The sequence below is a fragment of the Phacochoerus africanus genome, chromosome 7 (genome assembly GCF_016906955.1).
Source record: "Phacochoerus africanus isolate WHEZ1 chromosome 7, ROS_Pafr_v1, whole genome shotgun sequence".
Lineage (NCBI taxonomy): Eukaryota > Metazoa > Chordata > Mammalia > Artiodactyla > Suidae > Phacochoerus > Phacochoerus africanus.
The window spans coordinates 21,122,730-21,138,264 of record NC_062550.1 but is presented as its reverse complement, the minus strand read 5'-3'; the positions used below and the strand labels follow the sequence as shown (position 1 = coordinate 21,138,264).

General features: G+C 45.7%; 1 protein-coding gene across 4 annotated transcripts in view; it reads left to right on the top strand.

The window, feature by feature from the left end:
- The window catches only part of ATF7 (activating transcription factor 7), a 109,951-nt gene extending 96,215 nt beyond the window's left edge, over positions 1–13,736 (top strand). For all 4 annotated transcript variants that reach the window (XM_047786768.1, XM_047786766.1, XM_047786767.1 and 1 more), the window contains 4 exons: positions 273–425; positions 3,312–3,509; positions 5,125–5,233; positions 8,449–13,736. In XM_047786768.1, coding sequence (XP_047642724.1) covers positions 273–425; positions 3,312–3,509; positions 5,125–5,233; positions 8,449–8,666 — 678 coding nt within the window. In that variant the 3' untranslated portion in view covers positions 8,667–13,736. The remainder of the gene's footprint in view (positions 1–272; positions 426–3,311; positions 3,510–5,124; positions 5,234–8,448) is intronic.
- The last annotated feature ends 1,799 nt before the right edge of the window (positions 13,737–15,535 follow it).

Genomic DNA, 15,535 nt, shown 5'->3' with positions numbered 1-15,535 from the left:
TCCAGGAAAGAGCTTTCATCTGGACTCTATTGCTTCAACAACCCCCACCCTCCAACTGTGCCCAGGACGATAGTGAGGGAACACAGTAAGCATTTTAGGGGTCCATGTGCACATTTTCTTTCCCTATCATCTTCTTTTAATTGTTCAGTTAGCAAATCAGTGTGGGAATTTTAGCCGAATGTAAGGTCAATAATAAAAATCTAAGCCCACTCTTCTTACGCTTGATAGAACCTCACCCTTGACAAGCTATTTCTTTCTTATCTTTCCCACAGAGACTAAAAGCTACCCTAACCCACCAGGTCTCCTCAATCAATGGTGGTTGTGGAATGGTGGTGGGTACTGCCAGCACCATGGTGACGGCCCGTCCAGAGCAAAGCCAGATCCTCATCCAGCACCCTGATGCCCCATCCCCTGCCCAGCCACAGGTCAGTTAGACCCTTGGATAGGGGAACCAGCTGTGTCACCATTACTCTTTAAGTCATATATGTTTTTTAAGGAAAATGTAAGAAGAATAAATTTCAGCTTTCTGGGCAACTACCTGCATTTTGGTTCTTTTTAACAGTTTGTTGCAAAATACACTATTCTTTTTTTTTTTTAATTGAGATAATTAATGTACAATGTTGTGTTAGTTTCAGGTGTATATGTATATATACTATTCTTTATCCATCCTTGTGTTATACCAAATGCAAACAGACTTGATAATGCAGAACTGTCACAGAGCAGGTCTCAGGTTTTTTTTGCTTTTTGGTTATTTCTATATATGAATGCCATATCTGCAAAACACTCTAAAATGTGACAGAACCTCACTTCAGTCCACTTTGTACACCAAAGGAGACTCCCCTAGGCTCCCCTATCTTAAGTCTTACCCTAAAAAGACAAACAAAAAACCATCCCAAGTTAACTGATTAGATTTATAGCAAAAATCAAATAATAACAATATATTGGAGTTCCCATCATGGCTCAGTGGAAACGAATCTGACTAGCATCCATGAGGACGCAGGTTCAATCCCTGGCCTCGCTCAGTGGGTTAAGGATCCGGCATTGCCATGAGCTGTAGGTCACAGACATGGCTCAGATCTGGCATTGCTATGGCTGTGGTGTAGGCCAGCAGCTACAGCTCTGATTCAACCCCTAGCCTGGGAACCTCCAATATGCCACAAGTGCGGCCCTAAAAAGCAAACAAACAAACAAAATATATATATATATACATACATACACACACATACACATTAATAAAATGTGATGTCACAGTGTAATGATAGCTCAGTAAACAAATACACACCCAAAAAAAAGCTTTTTTCCTTATCAACTTAATCTCTTTTTCTCAGGAGAAATTAAAGTCTTAAAAAAAGCCAGAGGTATCCCATTTAGAAGCCCAATTCTTTTTTCAAGGAGGTCTCAGTTTAGTAAAAGTTTCTTTGAAAGCTGAATAGGACTCAGCTTTCATATTGTCTGTACTGGTTAGGTGACAACCACCTGAAATCAGTTTCTCGAGTTGCATCTTTTACCCATTCCCTTTTCCTGATGTCACCACCTGCTTCATCAGTTACTACCACATGTCCTAACATTTAATGACCATATGCTGCCTGAAACCTTGGCCAACAACAAAAGCTTTCATTTGAGTTTTCTTGTTGGAAGCTAAGCCTGCACACCCTCCTGTAACCCCTTCCGATGCCAGTCCCTGGAAATGGTAAAGCAGTAGCTCCCTTGCTCAAGTTATGCTGCTTTCCCTCTTGAGGAAATGACAGGACTTCTTTTTTAGTCACAGCTAATGCCTTTCCTTCTCATTCTTCCTGTCTTTCTCTTGGCCTATTCTTCCATCTCCATTCTCTGCATGTGTTATTGTGTTGCCTATGAGAGAATAGGAACTTGTCATTTACATGTGTTCCAGTTAGCTCAGGACAAAGAGCAAATTGAAAATCACAAGAGAATTTGTGTAAACTTCCCTTAGTACAATGAGAAGCAGTGACCCAAGGCCTCTAGCTCATTAAATTGAGTTTGAAATTTCCTCTCCATTTTTTTTTCTTTTGGGAGAGAGCATATTAATCTGAATAAATAAAATCATCTCTTCATTATCCATATAATGGAGAACACGGTTCAGTAGGGCCTAAAGTAGAATATAAGATTCTATTATAAGCTTATGCTTAGTCTCATGAAACTGATGTGAGTTCTGGCATTTGGGAACTGCCCGTGTAGATGTTCCCTAATAGCAACAGATTTAGAAAGAACTTATTTTTGGCGTTGTTGTACATTATATGGTTTCTTTTATACAGATGGTTGACCTTTCTGTATTTTAATTTTGGCTGCTGTTATAAAATTGGACTGTCTTCTTTGAATACATACCAGCTAACAGAAACGGAAGATGATTTCAGAACTGCTTTAGAGACAAGAGACATCAGCTTGAAGTTTAGAAACAAAAGACAGTCCTTTATGGCCAGTTTGTAACGAGATTAAAACACACACGTTTTCTCTTTAAAAACAAACAGAACAGGAGTGCCCGTTGTGGTTCAGCAGAAACGAATCTTGCTGGTATCCATGAAGACGCAGTTTCGATCCCTGACCTCGCTCAGTAGGTTAAGGATCTGGTGTTGCTGTGAGCTGCGGTGTAGGTTGCAGGCACAGCTTAGATCTGGCACTGCTGTGGCTGTGGTATACGCCAGCAGCTGTAGCTCCAACTCGACCCCTAGGCTGGGAACCTCCATATGCCATGGGTGCGGCCCTAAAAAGACAAAAAAATATAAAAACAAACAGAACAAACAATACAGGAAAGGGGACATTTCTGAGGATGATTAATAACTAATTGTAAATAAAATATTCTAGTCCATATGTCTTCATGATAGTTCATATCTCACTGATAGTAAAATCATTTCTCCTTTTCTAAAACTTGTAGTTGCTTTGTATGTATTGCTTGTCCAAATCACTGATTCTCCAGTTTTTTATTCCACAGTCTCCCTAAAAGTTCCCCTGGCACCTCCCTTGATTATGATTTCCCTGCCTACAAGATTTCCTGTTAAGAAACAAAAAGTGATCCTAGTTTCATTTTTGTCTGTCTGTCTCAGAAATAATCAGAGTTTCCAACTGAACTGTGGTTTGTCTAAGTATGGAACTGAGAAGACTGAAAGGAAATGGGAGGCAGAATGAGGAACTACTACAAAAGAGAAGCTAAGGGACATAGTGATGAGACTTGCTGTGGTTACAGAGACTGGTACATCCCTTTACCAGATCTTTACCAGATCTTCCTAATCTAACGTCAGGTTTAATTTGGAAAGGACTGACGTTCCCTTCAAGTAACTCTTCCTTCTGGGCCACAGGTCTCACCAGCCCAGCCCACTCCTAGTACTGGAGGGCGGCGGCGGCGCACAGTGGACGAAGATCCGGATGAGCGGCGGCAGCGCTTTCTGGAACGCAACCGGGCCGCAGCCTCGCGCTGCCGTCAAAAGCGGAAGCTCTGGGTGTCCTCCCTAGAGAAGAAGGCAGAGGAACTCACTTCTCAGAACATTCAGCTGAGTGTAAGTGGGTCCTGGGTGATTGTTGAATCTGGAAAGTGAGTTTGAATCAGGAAAAAGTGGGACAATATAGTAGAAGATGTTAGTTCTTTAACTTAAGACAAATCTGAGTAGGTTAAGGATCTAGTGTTGTCACTGCAGCGGCTTTGGTCGCTGCTGTGGTATGGGTTTGATCCCTGGCCCAAGAACTTCCACATGCCAGGGTGTGGCCAAAAAAAATAATAATAATAATAATTAATTAATTAATTAAGACAGATCCAGAGACTATGCCAGGAAGAATGCAGAAAGAATCTCTCAACAGTCAGAGTTGAAATCTCTTCCCCAAGGGCTAGAAAGGACACTCACCATCTACTCCCAAATCTGTTACTAGGATGAGTCATCCATAGACCCGATTGGATAAAGGGAATTAGATTAAGTGCCCCAGGTTCTCTTTTAAGTTGTCAGTAGAATCTGATTGGGGTAGTGGAACACCCAAAGGGAAAAATGTATTTGCCCCAGATAATGCAGCTTAATAAAAGAAAGAAAAAGCCTCATAAGCAAAAATAGAACAGTTATAATCCAGATATTTTTCTGAAAACTATTTTCCCTCTTCTGATTAGTTATTAAAAGATTTCATTATTCATTACAAAGGTAATGTTTTTATTTTTTATTTTTTTAAAGGTAATGTTTTTATATGTAAATATATATGATAGACATTCACACACACAACTATAGAATAAAAATAAAGTCCCTCCTCTGTATGCCTTTCCCAGTCTCATTCTCTTCTTATAGATGAGTTTGATGTGTACCTACCAAACATACATGTATTTCTATTTTGTTTCCATTTATAGTTTTTTTTTGGGGGGGAGACTGTGCATCTGTTTTAACATAAAAACAGTTATCTTCTGGACATCTAGCCATAGGTACAGAGGACCTACTTTTTTTTTCTGTTTTTTGTCATTTTACAGCCACACCCACAGCATATGGAGGTTCCCAGGCTAGGGGTCTAATTGGAGCTGTAGACACCAGCCCACACCACAGCCACAGCAATGCCAGATCCAAGCCGAGTCTGCAGCCTGCACCACAGCTCTCGGCAATGCCAGAGCCTTAACCCACTGAGCAAGGCCAGGGATTGAACCTGCAGCGTCATGGTTCCTAGTCAGATTCGTTTCCACTGCGCCACGATGGGAACTCCCCTACTTCATTTTTTAAAATAGCTGTATAGTAGTAACATTGTATTATGTAGTTATATTATAAGGTATGGATAGTTCTAATGTTTTGCCAGAACAGCAGTGCTGCAGTGTACATTATATACAGTTGAGTAGATAGCTTTGTTAAATAGATTCCTGCAGCTAGACTTTCTTAGTCAAAGGACATGTGCATTATTAATTTCGGCATAATCACATTTATCCTAAATAGTAATTTTTCTATTTTATATCCCTGCTATCACTGTAAGCAGATACTGTCATTGAATTTCTGGCTGTAGAGGCCCTGGGCTATCTGAAGCCTTGCTGGATTTTTCCCAGATTCAAGGGAGAAAATCTAGGCAACATTCTGTCCTCACTTTAGGAATAGCCAATAGGGGTTCAAGAGCAGAGCATGAATTTTCTTGATATTCTTTTCTTCCCTCCCTCTTCAGAATGAAGTCACGTTACTACGCAATGAGGTGGCTCAGTTGAAACAGCTACTGTTAGCTCATAAAGACTGCCCAGTCACGGCACTACAGAAAAAGACCCAAGGCTATTTAGGTGAGTAGCTCCCAACCTAAGCAGAGTCAGTCAGTAGACTCCTATAATGAGTATCTCAACTGCTTATTATTTTATAACCCTATTCTGACTGTTCTGGGGAGTCCAGACTGATGGGTGGGCTGCTTTTGCGGAACAACCAATCTTACTAAAAATTTTTTTAATCATCTGTCGTAGTTGGAGATAAAGGGCAGCAGTATATCTACTGGCTGCCTATTTTGTGTGAGACACTCAACCATTTTCCCAGTTCTCTCATGAAATAGATATTACCTCATTTATACACAAGAAAACTGCACTCAGATTAGTCAGCCTGAAGTTAGATAGTTGGTAAAGTAGCAGAGCCAAGATTCAGAACCAGCTCTTCGTTATTCCAGAGCTACTCTCTTGGCCTCAGGAAGCTACAACAGCAGATGATACATTGGGGTCTGTTCAGTATCAAAATTTGGAGGTGTATTCTATCTTTCTAGTGATGAGCTGATGACAGTTTCAGTTTGTAATCCATGCACACACATAATATAGAGCTAGAAAGAGCTGGTCACAGAGTCATGCTCAGGCTAAGCACAATCCTGAAATTAAAATTACTGTGAATAACTTGCTTATTGACAGGAAGAGCTAATAAATCATTTTCCCTTACAAATTAAAGAATTCATCTAAATGTTGGCTATCAAATTTTGATATATTGAATTGTTTTTCCACTAACAGTCTTCCTTTCAGAGATGTGTTCCTATAGAAAAAGAGTAACCACATCACCAATTTTAAACATTTCCATTTGAATTTGAATTTTAATGGGCACCTCAGGGTACATTCATTCATTAAGCAGATAGTGATTGAGCCTGTTCTGTGCCAGGTACTATTTTACATGCTGAGGGTACAATAGGGAACCAAATATATTAGATTAAAGTCCCTGCCCTTGAGGGGGTTGTATTTTAGCAGGTGAGACAGGCAATAAACAAGACAGATAGGTACAATATATAGTATGTTAGATAAAGAGTACATGCTTGGAAGAAAAAAACAGGGAAAAGGAGTATGAAATGTTGGCAGTACTTGAAATTTTAGATGAGGTGGCTTTTGACGGAAGACCTTAAGGAAGTGAAGGGGCTAGCCATGTGTTAATATGGGAGAAAAGTACTGCAAGCCGGAGGAAAAGTACATGCCACCCAACGTGGGAGCACGTCTAGCACATTCTAGGAACACCAGGGAGACTGGTGTCTGGCCGGATTGGAGAGAATGGGGGATGGAGCGTATTTGGAAATGAGGTAGGGGAGGTAATGGGAGCATTTAGGACCCCATTGGTCATGGTGAAGACCTCAGTTTTTATTCTACATTGGGGAACATGAAGGGGTTTTCAGGAGAGTAGTGACATCACTGATCTGACTTACGTTGAACAGGATCACTCTGTTAGAGAGTGTAGGAATGCAGAAGCAGGTAGTCCGCCTAGGGGGCTGTCACACTCACATGAGCAAGAGATGATAGCGCCTTGGACCAGGATGGTGGTAGTGGAAGTGATGAGAAGGGATATAATTCAGGATATCTTTTGAAGTTAGAGTGACAAGGTTTGATGACTCCTGTATGGGAAAGTATATGTGAATCAAAAATTGCACCAGGAGTTCCTGTCATGGCTCAGTGGTAACTAATCCAATTAGTATCCATGAGGATATGGGTTCGATCCCTGGCTCTGCTCAGTGGGTTAAGGATCTGGCATTGCCATTGGTGTAGGTCAGAGATGCAGTTCGGATCTGGTGCTGCTGTTGACTGTGGTGTAGACCGGCAGCTGCCACTCCAGTCGACCCCTAGCCTGGGAACTTCCATATGCCACAGGTGTGGACCTGAAAAGAAAAGAAAAGAAAAGTTGCACAAAAGGTTTTGGCCTGAGCCACTGCAGGAATGGAATTGCCATTGATTGAGATGAGGGAAGTGTGGAAAGAAATGGGTTGGGTGGTCTCCCTGGAGCTCAGATTTGGACAGGCTGTTTAAGCGGCCTCTTAGGCTTACAGGTGGAGCTGTCAAGCAAGCAGCTGGTTGTGTGCATCTGCAGTTCAGGGAAAAGACTGAAGGTACAACTTCGGGAGTCAGAAGAGTATGGTTAGTTTTTAAAGCCGTGAAACTGGATGAGATGTTATTGTCAAAGGAGAAGCGTAGGTAGAAAAAGAGAAGTTCAGGACTGAGCCCTGAACACTGCAGCATTTAGAGGTCAGAGAGATGAGAGTGAGCAGCCAAGCAGGTAGGAGGAACAGCCGAGTAGCTGAATAAGGTGTTCTGTAAGGTCAGACAAGGAAGCGTTTCAAGAAGTTTAGTGAGCAACTCTTTCAGATCCTTTTGATAAGCTAAGAAAGACCTAAGAACTGAATATTTATCCATATAAAGTCTGTATACAGTAAGGTTTCTATTCAGTCCCTACAGGAACTCTGACAGGTAGTCACTTTGAAATTATTTATTTGTTACAGCATAGATGTACTTCATTCCTACTGTGTGGTGTAGACATTGTGGTAGGTACCTGACACAGGACAAATGAGACACTATTCCTACCTCTGAGAGACTCATAGGGTTATGAGGAGATAAACGTATCAACCCATGAATAAGGTAAGCACAGCTATCCTAGAGCACCCCTAGACTGGAGCTTCCTGAGGGCAGGGATCCTCTGTATTCTTTATATATGCCAGTGCCTGGCACATGGGCAGTACTCAAGAAGTATTTGATGAGTAAATGAATGTATGCTCTGCAAGCACAAGTGATGAAATAGTTAATGTCCTGAGCATAACAAAGAAGGCTTCACAGAGGAGGTAATATTTAAATTCTGAAAGAAAACTCAGGCATTTGGAGTTCCCATCATGGCCGAGAAGGTTATGAACCCAGCATAGTGTCCCATGAGCATGCAGGTTCCATCCCGTTAAGACATTAATAAGAGGAAAAAGTGTTCCAATAGGGGTGATGAATTATGCAGAGACCTAGAAGCCAGGCAGTGTAATTAACATGTTGGTGGTTTGCTTTATGGGGATATATAGGTTCGTTTTGGCCTAGCTTGCTTCCCTTCTCACCACTTCCCATTTCCTGGCCCACTTATGGCTTAGAAGCCAAGGTTCTGGGAAGTCTTCCCTCCTGAAAGATGGGCTTCATTTTCCTTTGGGCTCCTTGAGAATTATGGCAAAAAGGTAGTTCTGCCCCTGTCCCCATTCTGTTTTCTAACCACTTGCTCTGCTTTTTGCCCTCCTTCCTGGCAGAAAGCCCCAAGGAAAGCTCAGAGCCAACGGGTTCTCCGGCCCCCGTGATTCAGCACAGCTCAGCAACAGCCCCTAGCAATGGCCTCAGCGTTCGCTCTGCAGCTGAAGCTGTGGCCACCTCAGTCCTCACTCAGATGGCCAGCCAAAGGACAGAACTGAGCATGCCGATACAGTCGCATGTGATCATGACCCCACAGTCTCAGTCTGCGGGCAGATGATGCCTCCCCGGGTGGAGAGGTCCCCAGCCAGAGCTCGCCCGCCCAAGAGCCAAGAGAGATGTCATCTTACCCTCGCCCGTCTGCCTGGGACATGGCAGTGTCGGGGGGAATTGTGTGTTGTGAGTAATGGTCACGTGTGGGGCTTTTCTCACACGGTCATGTACGTTGACACCTATACTAGGAGCCTCCCAGCCCCAGAGCCACATAGATCATCCCCGAGGGGGAAGTTTCTGATGTACCCACAGCCAGAGGCCTTTCCAGATGGTCCGAACAATCATCCCTGCCCGTGCACGTGTACCTGTCTCTTTTAACACTAACCCTTGCACTTCTGGGTGTTGGGTTTCTCAGTTCCCTGTCTTCCCACTAAGCCATGGCTGTTACCTTCTTGATCCTTAGCAGCATGCCACTTCCTGCTAGGTAGAGGGAGGCTAGAGTTGATGGCATATCACCAGCTGACCCATCCCCAGCCACCCCACAGACTCAGGACCTTGTCTCCCAGTAGCTGCTTGTTTATCCCTTGTCCCCCTTCCTAAATTCTAGTTAAAACATTTACTTATGGAGAATGTAAGATTGCCTTTGATGTATGAAGTAGCGGTATTTCCCAGCTCTTCCAGAAACTTTAGTTCTTCTCCCTACCTGCCACCAAAACAAAAACAAAGAAATGAAAGCTCCAAAGTTCTAGTCCTTTTTCATCAGTTTTCAGAGTTATTTGGAAACCTCATGTTGTCTTTTGAGTTTTCCCAGCCTGAAGGTGGGGTCTTTTCCACCTCCCACTAAGCCTGGGCAACCTCACTTTGTGGCCTTATTAGATGTTGCTTGGTAGCAAAACAGGAAAGAGCCTGAGATCTGATGGCTGATTTCCTCTCGCTCTTCGCTCCATCCTCCGTCAGTTCTAGTCATCAGGACAGGCAGGAACAATGCAGTTTAAAGCTCCTTCCATCAAGTTACTAGATCGATGCTTTTATGCTTTACAAGAGTTTGCTGGCGAACACATACATGTTCCTTTTGGTCATCTCTCCGTTCCTGCCTCTCCCTCTTCATCCCCCGTCCACACTCCGGCCTTTGTCTCTCTTCAGAGCGACCCTGTGGAGGCTGTCACATAGGGGACCCTCGCACTCCCTTGCTCCCCGCCTCTCTCAGTCTCCCCTGTCTGTCTTCTTTTCTGAGCGAGGGTCTTTTATTTGCAAGAGTCCCTCACCCTCTGGACCTACCTTCTCTCTCATTCACCAGGCCCTGAGCCTAGCCACCAGATCTCTCTGGCTCTGTAGTGTTTCTTTAGCTCTTTTCTGCTCTCTGCCTCCTGGATGCAATGCTGCTCCACAGCCCAAGCCCCGGGACTGTGAGGCATCATGGCCAAGAGTGTGTTTTCTTGAGTATGAGGTCGGATGGGGGAGGCAGGGGAAAGGGAGGCATGGAGTGCGATGTCAGCAGAAGAGCCCTGCTTGGTGAAGGGTCTGCCCTGGAAATTGGCGATTATTGACCTCAGCCATTCTTACTTTGAGAAGTAGGGTTACAAGGGGAAGAATTCATCTGTCTAGTCCCTCTTTCTTCCCCATTAAGACGTCTCATCTTTTGGCTCTGAATGTGCAGTTTCTACCAAGGCCATAGGAAGCAGTCCAAAGCCAGAGGCCTGTGGATAGATAGGTCAGCTTTAATAGCCCTTCAGTATGAAACCCTTCCAGTTGTCCCTGAGCCACTTTCTGCCATCTGCCCAAGCCAATAATGTCCTTTTCTTTCTCTCTTTCCTACCTCTGTCTTATACATACACACAAAATAACTGCCAGCTTCCTTTCTTATTTTGTCTTCCAAAGTTGGCTATCATAGAGGAGTGAGGAATTGTTCTAAGCGCCAAGATTTCCATCTCAGACTGATAAACTGGCAAGCCAGTCAGATGACAGGTTCTGCCGCATTTGTTTTTAATCCCCCCCTCCCCCGACGCTTTTCAGAGCAGGTGCTGAAGAAGCCATACCTGGTGAAGAGAAAGGAGAGAGAACGTGGTTTTCTCACCCTCCCCCACCCAGGACCCAACAGGAACAGCCCCGAGGTGACTCAGGCCCGAAAATGGCGTGGCAGATGGTCAGGATGCTGGTTACCCCCTCCGGGGACTCCACTTGCCTTTAAAACTTCACAGCCATAATTCGTGCTCAGGACTTTGCCTTTAGACAGCTGCTCCCTGGGATTTTCTCCTGCCTTAGTTGTGTTTCGTTTTTTATTATCTTGATTTTCCACTAGCAGCCTTGCCCTAAAGCTTGACTGAGTTTATGGCTCCTAAGGAGCCTTCATAAGACCCTTGACTATTTTTCTTCCCCTTTCAGTCAAGTGTTTGTCAAGTTAAGAATCATTTTGTCACTGCACACATGCCCAGCCTCACTGCTTGGCCTCAGAGGTAGTTTGGCCAGTCTGTCTGTCCCTGTGTAGGACGACTAATTTATGTACAGGGTCTTCTTAGTTTCTCAGTCCTCGTGTCTAATTCCTTGAGTCCTTGTTTCATTTTCATCAGTGGGAAATTAGTATTGGGGACTTGAGGGGCATTGGCAGAACTTTAGTAGTAAAGCAGCAGTGAAATGAGGAAGGAGCGTGACGGGATCCCCACCTCCGCCCCCGCCCCCACCCCCAGGCAGCTCTTCGTTGGTCCTTGATCTCACTAAGAAGGCAGAGCAGTTGCTTGCCCCGAAGCCTCTCCTATAGTCAAGGGGAAGACATTTACCTTATTACTGCAGCCAGCCGTGTGGCCACTCCCCCTGCTCTTTGCCTTCCAGACTCATCTAGACAACCAAACATCATGGAGGTAAGGACCATGGCCTTTCTAGGGCCTGAGGGAAGGTACTTTCTGGGGCTGGGAGTGCAGATGACTTGGGACTCTCCTAAATGAACACAGGACTCAGACCTCCGACTTTACTCCAGGGACACAGCTGCCTAGGATACAGCCAGAGACCCAAGGCCATAGAGAAAGGGGCCAGAACCAGGTCTTCTGGTCCACAGACTTTAGGCCCTATTGTCTTAAAAGAAAGCTTGCTTAGAGTTGAAAAGTCTGAGAAAGCCTCCCACACCATCAGGAAGGGCTGGGCAGAGTAGGACCTTCTTTATCTTCCCCTGTTCATCGTACACCCCACATCTGACATCCTTCAGCCTCCACTCCTTTCCTTGGTCGTAAGCCCTAGATTGTACCCTCTTGGTGGCGGTAAAAGAGGAGATGGCCTTGCTGAACCTCGTTTTGCTGCCTTCTCTACGCCTGTTCTATTGTTCTTGGTTCCTTTCCTGATTCACTGCCCTTCAGCACCTCTCTGCCTCTCAGTAGACAGGGTGCTTAACCATAATCACGCCCCACCCACAGCCTGAACCACCAGGCAGACACCAAAATCCTCCTCCTCTGGCTCCTGAGGCCCCCCCTGTTCACCCACACTGAGAGGCTCCTTTAAAGGTGCTAGCCTAAGACAGCTCTTCCTCACCAAGTCCCCTTTTCTCTCATAGCTTCCTTCCCATCCCCAAATCATAATTTTTCATGAATATTGTACATTGTATACACAGAAAGGAAATGTATTCTTTTTTTTTAATGTCATAACCAGTCTGTTTAGAACCCAGTCCTCCTAGCTATATATCACATATGCCTTTGTTGATATGCTCTTTCTGCTTTCTTTAGACTTTTGTTTGACAGGGGCAGAGGGACGAGCAGGACAGGTGAGGATCCTAAGGCAGATTAGAGGACCCCCGCCCATCCTACTTCAGCTTCCCACAAGCCTAATCATCCCCCTCATAGAATAGGCGGGATCTCTCTGTTTCTCTGTGCACACAGACATAAATCCCACCACCCCCAAGTGGTGACCCAGCAGGAATGAGCACAGGTGGTTGCTGGCCCACATCCCCACCCTCCACGCCAGTTCATTCATCTCTCTCTGGGGGAAAGGTCTTCCCCAGGATGAGAAAAGGCTGCGGAGAGTAGGGCAGCTTCAGGCAGCTTATGTCCTAGTCGATGCAGGTTTGTATTGTAGCTGCTAGGGTTTATTTTACCTTTTTAACGGGGACTGGGAGCACAGAGCTATCTCATCAGCATCGGTTACTGGTGAGGGATGTTTAGCTGTAAGAAATGGCCGTGAGCACTAGTGACATTGACTTCCCCTTAGGGCAGTGGTTCTCAGAATGTGGTCCGGGACCAGCAGGACCGTCACCTGGGAACCTGTTAGAAATGCACATTTCTGGGCCCCACCTCGGACATAATGGATCGGAAACTCTGGGGATGGGCTCTAACAAGCACTCAAAGTGATTCTAACGCACACTAAAGTTTGAGAACCATCGCCTTAGGGGCAAGCTGGGAAATGCTTATAGGGTATCAAGGATATTTTAAGTACCATCCTCTGCCTTAGCACTAACATGTTTTTCCATTTCCTCCAGTCTCTCCCTCCACTCCCATTAAAACAACAACAGCATCACTCATCTCAAAATCTAGGTTCGCCTTCCTCTACGTACCCCTGAAACCTGTCCTACGTGGGTCTGGACAGGACTTGTTTCATATTCCCTTGCAGACCGGTCACTCCATGTCCTTTGTTACAGGAAGGACCAGCTGCCCTGTTCTCCCACCCCTTACACATCTTTCAGGCAGGGAGATGAGCCTCCAGCCCCCACAGTGGAGGCTGCAGCCTCCTGACATAGTATCTATTGAAAAGAAAGCTGTGCGTCTATGGCTATATCTCTGTTCATCTGTATATCTTTGACATGTGGCAACACCTCTTCATCTCATCAAGGATCTTGACTCTGGGTCTGGGTCTCCCCAGCCCCCAGCGGTGGGCTTTGACGGGTGGGAGGATGCAGTGCTACAGGCTGTTTTGTTACAAAACTGTCTGCTCCCTTTCCCCACCATCCACTTCAGCACGATCCCTGTGAGCAGGCTCTCACAGTCTCCCGGGACAGGGCTGAGGCAGAGGCTTCGCTCTATTCTCCCTGGCCGTCCCTCCCCTTTGCCCTTGCCACATAGCAGTTATCCCCCCAGCCATGCCTTCTCCCCTCTCCCTTGCCCTGACATATATTGTGCCTTATTTATGCTGCAAATGTAACATTAAACTATCAAGAGAACCACTTCTGTCTGATGCTTCCATATGCTGATCTACAAGCCCCGTTATCCACTCTTTCTGGGAACTCATTGGCTTTCATGTCTGTGATCTTCATGCTCCCACTTCTTAGGACAGAAGGAACTGGCATTCTTACCCGTCCTTTTTATGCAGGGAAGACACAGCCTCGAGAAGGTGGGTGGTTTATATAAATGACATAACACAACAGAAGGCTCAGATCTGTGCACTGCCCTGGGGACAGGGGCCCTCAGCATCACGGGAGCCCTCCCTAGAGAAATTGTATACTTTGGATGGGGGTGGAGGGCGTCTGAAGGCAGGTAGCCTCCTACCTTTCAGCATTTTGTCCCCACCGTCCTCCCAGTGATTAAAAAACAATAAGCCCAACCCTCAAGAAGTTTCTGGCATGTCTGAGGCGTGCCCGCAGACATAGATAAAAGGAGAAGCACCCTATGATTCTGTAAGTTTCTGTGGGTGTGGAGAGGAGGTGGGTTTGGAAATGAGGGGTGGAGCGTATTCAGAAGCAGGTAAGAGAATTCACCAGGAAAAACAGGTAGTGCTCAGGAACTATGGGGGGGCAGAGGGCAGTCTGTACTCCTTTCTTGCATCTGTGTATTCCTTGCTGCTTCTCACACATGCAGAAGGTGGCCAGGCTGAAAAGCTTGATCAGGAGAGAGCCAGGTGCCTCTGAGGGGCTTCCAGGGGGCGAGAGTTGATTTAGATGCTGTCTGTGGCTGGTGTTGGGTATAACTGACACAAACAGGGAGCTCCGGTCTCCTCTAGGGGAGTGGGAAAGGCGGCGGTAGTCTCCCTTGTGTTGTTGTCAGGAGCACGTGAGAGTCCAGAGAACAGGAAATGCAGTTGCTCAAAACTGAATACCAAAGCCAAGATGGAGAGGTTTGGGAGGCGGGGATGAGACTCCCAAGGCAGGATGGTTTCCCAAGTTAGAAGAATTAACCCATTCCAACTTCTAACAAAAGGAAAAACCAGTCACCTCCACCCTGGACACAGGAAGCAGCTGGACCAACCCCTTTCTGAATGCAGCCTCAGATCCACTTGCAACCGGTGATGAGACAAATAACGGGTTCTTGTGTGCCTGCTCTCTGCTAGGTGGAGTGCTGGAAGAAATGCTCGATGCTTTTCCCTCCTCAAGTCTTTAACTGTTTACAAAGCCTCTTGATAACAGGAATAGATTCCTCACTGTATTGATGATGAGTGAGGTTTAGGTTGAGACCCTTACCCAAGGCGCTCAGCTGGACTAAAACAGTTCTGACTCCAGAGCTGCTCTGCAGTACCGCACCCTGCCTCACACCCTGCTCCTCTGAACTTCATCAGATAAGAATGGAGTTCCCTTCATGGCGCAGTGGTTAATGAATCCGACTAGGAACCATGAGGTTGCAGGTTTGATCCTTGGCCTCGCTCAGTGGGTTAAGGATCTGGTGTTGCCGTGAGCTGTGGTGTAGGTCGCAGACGCGGCTTGGATCCCGCATTGCTGTGGCTCTGGCGGAGGCCGGCAGCAACAGCTCCGATTAGACCCCTAGCCTGGGAACCTCCATATGCTGCAGGAGCAGCCCTAGAAAGGGCAAAAAGACAAAAAAAAAAAAAGAAAAAAGAATGGATAAGGACCTCAGGATCCATTTCCACAGAAGAACCATCTACCCATCTGCCTGATACTCTTTTTTTGGTTTGGTTTGGTTTTGCCACAGGCTGAAGTGGCTTGATGTGGGAGCTCAGTTCCCAGACCAGGGATTGAACCCGAGCTGCAACAGTAGAAGCACCAAATCCTAACCACTAGGCCACCAGGGAACT